The following is a 6169-nucleotide window of genomic DNA, read 5'->3' on the forward strand; positions in this document are numbered from 1 at the left end:
GCTTTTATCAAACGCTGCTTACGTGGAAGTTACTCAAATACCTCTTGGCAAGTGCAGAATTTTCCAGTGAATATTGCGGTGATTGAACTGTGTACAATGAAATTCATGTGAAACCACAAACAGGCTGCTGTTAGGACGGCAGTTTAAATTTACAACCCTGCAAATTTACAAGACTTTTCACATAAGAATAAGAATCTCCCTAAAAGGCTGTAGGTTCTTGAAGCTTGCTGGAGGGATCCAACTGGGTGGCGTTGAAGTGCTCCAATGTGTGTGCCCACCTGATGTCCTCCTTCAGCTGATGCACACCAATGGTGTCCTCCAAGAAATCCTTGGCCTGGGCACTCTTGTAGTCATACATCCTGGGGAAGATGTTCACCCTGTTCTTTGCCTTGTTGCCCATGTTTAGCCAGTTCCCCGTGGTCACATCTTCTACACCTGGTGGAAATACAGAACAAAAATAACCATTATTAATGACTTCAAAAGAAAAAAGAGAACCATTATTTTTGCTACGTTCCGAAGATCAGAAGCCGGAAAATTAGCGTGAAGCGCTGCGTACCTTTGGCCTCGCTTCTGACCATGTCGGAGGTGGCGATCCACTGCACGAGGTCCCAGGACAGAACGTAGCCCATGCCGAGCATGAACGGCGGCGACTTCCTGTTCATGAACGGCAGACCCACGCCGTAGTACATGTCCTCCCTCGGCGCCCGCCGCAGCGTCTCCACCAGCGCGTCCAGCCGCAGGTACGTGTCGTCGTCCACCTTCATCACGTAGTCGTACGGCCGGACTTCCACGTCCCCGTCTCCGCCGCCGCCGAGCATCATCCCCGGCAGGCCGGCGAAGTAGTCGTACGTCTTGCCCCCCTCCGCGCTCTCGGTGCAGTTGAACAGCAGCACGTCGCCGTAGGCCTGGCTCTCGAGCGCCACGAACGCGCGCTGCTCGGGCGTCATCGGCCGCGCGCAGAGCGCGAACCGGACGTCCACCCGCGCGGCGCCGCGGAGCGCCGGAGTCTGCTGCAGCGCGTACGCCATGCGGATGAGGTGCCGCCGGGAGTGCTTCTTGGCCATCGTGTGCACGCCGACGAGGATGCTGAGCTCCGGCGGGCGGCGAGCCTCCTCCTCGTCGGCGGCTGCTGGTGGTGGAACTGCACCGGTGAAGCAGCCGATGGCGTCCGCCGGGTTGCGCAGGTAGGCGGGGAAGGTGACGCAGAGGACGGTGAGGAGGAGGACGAGGGCCATGAGGAAATAGGTCGGCCGCCCGAGGTAGGACGAGGCCGACGACGACATGGCTGATGGCTCTTGTTGTTGTTGCCGATCGATCGACCTCCTGCGCTAGCTGTGCGCAATGGTGCAGCCCATATGTGCATATCTATACTGGTATGGTCGGGAGTTCAGGTGTGGAAGAAATGGAGGTGGTGGCTGTTCTATCATTTGACACTTCTGTCATTTGACACTAAAGGAATATAGATTTGATTTTTTGAAACTGCGTGCGGAGGTTCTCGGATACGCCCTACCGGTAAGTACACAGTGCTTCGGTGACTTTGCCAGCCTCCAAAGTTAGTGACTTAGAGTCACTTACAAGTAGGGTTGAGTGAGGCCCACATAATAAAGGGTTCATATGTGAATCACCAGGGACGGAGTCAGGAATACAAGACAAGGGGGGCTAAATGTACATCACATAAGTTGGAGGGGGCCCTATAGCTAAAATTTGCTAAATTTAGGGGCAAATTTACAAATTTTAAAGGTTTTTTTCAGGAAAAAAATAATCATAAGGGGGCCCATGGCCCCAGCCTGCCCCCCAGTGGCTCCGTCCCTGTGAATCACCCAAAGTCACGGCAAAGTCAGTCTGGTAAAGTCACCGAAGCTCAATCCGATATCATATGCCCGCGGTATTGATGAGTATATCTACTCCCTCTGTCCTAAAAAGATGTTTCAACTTTATGTAAATTTACATGTATACATCTTTTTTAAGATGGAGAGTAATATTTTTCGCACACTACAGAGCAAATGCACCAAGTACAATTCTGCCAATATTGCTCGACTCATGGACTGCATTTGCTACGGAAATTCTGCCAAATGCACCAAGTAGTTTTTCCTCCATTGCTAAGTGCGTGCACTCCACCCAAGGTTTTTTCCTCGTTCACATTGATGTTTCCGGTTACCGAAAATTTTGGTTATGCAGGTCAGAATATACCATTTAGGATGCTTCAAACGAATTAAAATTTTATCTAAATTTTATCAAATTTACCTAAATTTGAGAAAATCATAAACATACCGGTAAATACCGGCCGATATTTTCTTACGAGGGTTGGTACCGAAAATACCGGCCAAGTAATAAAACCCTAACCCCACATATAGCATAAAAATGACTGCTATCTTTCTATACCTACTAATAAAGGCAATAAGGTTTCTCCCCAATTTGTTGGTCCGTTTTGAATTTGCCCCTATGTTTGAATGAAAATTACGGGTACTACCACCGGTTAAGAGAAAACGTTTCGATCTGTTCCAATCGATCGATCGCTGGCGGAGGTCTCTAGCTAGCGTTATGCTCGTTCCGTATTACTGTGGGCGGGCTTCATTCCGTGCTAGGTTGGCCCGTGTATGGAAAGGCCCAATTTAGATGCAGCAGAAAATCCCACGCAGAAAATACTATTAGTCCCACCTCGCTGCCTTCTAGGAAGCTTTGCCAATTTATATACTTAAGTTTTCTGGTTATCTGCAAGCCTGCTAAGAAAACAGAAGCATCACAATTAACTCCCGGTGGCCATGACGAGCATGGGAGGAAAAAAATAAAAGTGAAATCTCACTTGGATATTTGGAAGGAAACAAGAAAGACCTGCACCCTGGGATTGAGGATGGTGCAATAAACTCCTTGCATGGGGGGTTCTCATAATGACTAAGGACTGGTATAAACGAGATTGTGGGCGTGTGTGATGCATGGTGCATGTATTATTTGAAAGCTGTAACTAAACGCGATGGATTAAACTGGACCAAACTAGGGAGCGTGGGATCAGTCTTACCAAAAAAATGCATATGAATAATTATTTATTAATTGTCGGCTCTCCTATGCCTGATGCACCACTTGAGTGTGGGCTATGTTTTAGAAATTTACATATGCGCATTTGTTTATTTTCAGTATGTCCACCTTAAATGAACCGTTTCTACGACATGGTCTATAATTTTTGCTCTCCGCCGCAACGCGTGGGCACTGTATTTTTTATTTCACTTTCCGCAGCAACGCGCGGGCATTGTCCTAGTCTCCTCTCATGTTCGGTCGCTGCTCACCGCTCAGCTCGGCGTTCGGAATCCGCTGTTGGGCACGCTCCGTTGTATTCCCCTGTTTCCCCACGTAATCTGTAAAACTCGTGCTCAGAAGAAGATATCGTGAACATGTGCGTACGTGCCAGGTTTTGGACCGAGTCGCGTTGACAATCGTTGGCGTCTGATTCTTCCATAATGACCTCCAGCTCAACCAAATCATTCAAGAACCCCAAACTGTTTCATGTCAAACGAGGCTCACGCGAACGTACTTAATTTTTTGTTTGAGAGTATTTTGGAGTTTGTTGACCTCGTGAGGATACTAAAAAACTCATGGAAACCACATGCAGCTGGAATTTTATATAGTAGTGAGGTGAGGATACTAGCTAAGAGTGAATGTTGACGCCGACACTCGCTAGTAAAGGCAACGATGCGCGTTATATGACAGTATATTTTGATGGATCTAGCATTAATAAATCTGTGTTCTGGATTTTTCTTGTTTAAATATTTATGATCAATTTTTTTCCAATGGAGATATTGTTGACAAAAAATAATAAATTATTTTTGAAAAAAAAGTTGAATCGTTTACCGCCGTATATATTTTTTTTTGACGTAAAATAATCTTCTTATTCATTCATAACCAAAGTTACATCTTTTACTAATAGAGGTACAATAAACTCAGGCGGCTCCGTATAATTTAAAACGACGTGAGATTATATTATCTGCATATTTCTGAAACATGGAAAAGGAGTTACCACACTCATTGATTAAGATGAAGAGAATTGTTGACTTATTAAAAATCAGATGATAACCGTTACCAAGGACATCAAACGACAAACACAGCTCGAAAGTCGAAACGAGCTACCTACAAATCCCATGACCACAAAACGTTCTGACGATAGCTCCCAACCACACTAGTTGTGCAAACTCCCAACAACTGGTCTCAGCATAACATTGTGTCACAATGAAAGAATGCCGCAACCAAGATGACAATCTGGAGAGGCTAAACACCGGTCATCAAGCCAAGCATTCCTTATGGCACTTGATTTTGCTCTTGTTTGACTTTATCTTAAAGTATATTTCGTATAAAGAGTGATTTAGGGAGCATATACACAGGAACGGAGCCGATGGGAACTCATCACCGGCCACAACCGAGCGTTGACCTGGATATCCATTCCTTGGTTTACTTGCACGAAATGTGTGTTGCTGTTGCTAATATGTTTTTGATTTTCTTTCTCTAGTAGTACTATATATTAATTCGTGTTACGGACATTGGATTCGTTTATAGGAGTACTCCAGATCAATATATAGTCGGATGGTTAGGAGGGCAGTGACACGTTCAAACCGCCATAGTTTAAATCGCAGGTTTAGGTTGATACTTTGGTGTCTTATAAAGTTGGAATATTTTTCAATGGAAGGCGATGTTCCTGTCGACAGCAGGCTCATGTGACGACTTAGTCAATCTCAAGTCCTACTAGATCAGTTTTTTTTTTTTTTTTGAAACGGGCAAAAAAGCTTTTGCCTTATATTAATATAGGAGAAGCAAACAAGGGGGTGGCCGAGGCCAAAAGAAAAGAGAACAAAACAGGGGGGAACACAAAACCCCCCCTAAGAAGGCCACATGAAAGATCAGCCTAAGAGAACTGCTAGGCCTTTTGCGCCGGCAAGGACCCAATCCTTGCCCTCCTCCCTTATTTTGTGCATGATCACCGAGGGTAAGGAGGATTTGTTGTTGAAAACTCGCTCATTCCGCTCCTTCCAAATCTCCCAGGAGATGAGCATGATAGCCGTCCTAAGACCCTTGGGAGAGGAGGTGGAGGTATTGGCCATAGCTTGCCAATACTCAAACACCTTCGGTCTCACAGTGTCGAGGCAAAGGGTAAGATCCGGACAAGTGAGCCACGACGCCGCTGCATTCCATATTCTTTTGGAGAAGCGACATTCAAAGAGGATATGACGAGCCGTTTCTGGGGAACATCTACACAGCTGGCAAGTAGGATGGTGTGGCCATCCCCTTTTGGCAAGGCGGTCGGCAGTCCAGAGGCGGTTTTGGACAGCAAGCCAGGCGAAGAAACGACACTTCGGAGGGGCCCAGGTCTTCCATACGATGTTGCCGAAGGGGCAAGGAAGGCCCGCCAAGAACTGGGCTTTGTATGCAGAACTGGCTGAGTAGCATCCATTGGGAGTTAGAGTCCAGGTTATGGCATCCTCGGCCTCGGGATTAAGATTGACGTTCGCGATAAGGTCCCAAAGGCGGATGTACTGTTCCATGTGCTCCACGGTAAAGGTCTCGACCGCAATGTCGGCCACCCAATTCTGTCCATCCAGGGCGTCGCGAACAGTCCTGTTCTTCCTTTTAGAAACCTTAAAGATCAGAGGGGCAACATCCTTAGGAGGGGCTTGATACGTCCAAAACGTATCTACTTTCCCGAACACTTTTGCTATTGTTTTGCCTCTAATTTGTGTATTTTGGATACAACTAACACGGACTAACGCTGTTTTCAGCAGAACTGTTCTGGTGTCTCGGTTTTGTGCAGAAATCCAACTTTCGGGAAAATCCTCGGAATTTATGCAGAAGGCCCTATTTTCCCAGAATACTGACGGAGCCAGAAGGACAAGTAAGGTGGAGGCCCGAGGGCCCCACACCATAAGGCGGCGCGGCCTAGGGGGGGGGCCGCGCGGCCCTATGGTGTGGCCCCCTCGGCCGGCCTCCGACGCCCTCCTTCAGACTATATAATGCCTTCGACCTAAAAACGCACGGGGAGAAGTCGAAGTCGCCAGAAAGCCTCCAGAACGCCGCCACATCGCGAAACTCCGTCGCGGGAGCCAGAAGTCTCCGTTCTGGCACTCCGCCGGGACGGGGAATTGGAGGAGATCATCGCCATCATCACCGCCAACGCCTCTCCATCAACCAG

General features: G+C 47.5%; 1 protein-coding gene across 1 annotated transcript; it reads right to left on the reverse strand.

Moving 5' to 3' along the window:
* Nucleotides 1–72: 72 nt before the first annotated feature.
* LOC127317882 (uncharacterized) lies at nt 73–1386 on the reverse strand. The gene is made up of 2 exons (XM_051348484.2): nt 557–1386; nt 73–435 (listed from the first exon to the last, which is right to left on the reverse strand). The coding sequence occupies exons 1-2, from the start codon at nt 1281–1283 to the stop codon at nt 200–202; spliced, it is 963 nt and encodes a 320-aa protein (XP_051204444.1). The 5' UTR covers nt 1284–1386; the 3' UTR covers nt 73–199.
* Nucleotides 1387–6169: the final 4783 nt, after the last annotated feature.

This window comes from Lolium perenne, chromosome 7 (genome assembly GCF_019359855.2).
Source record: "Lolium perenne isolate Kyuss_39 chromosome 7, Kyuss_2.0, whole genome shotgun sequence".
Classification (NCBI taxonomy): domain Eukaryota; kingdom Viridiplantae; phylum Streptophyta; class Magnoliopsida; order Poales; family Poaceae; genus Lolium; species Lolium perenne.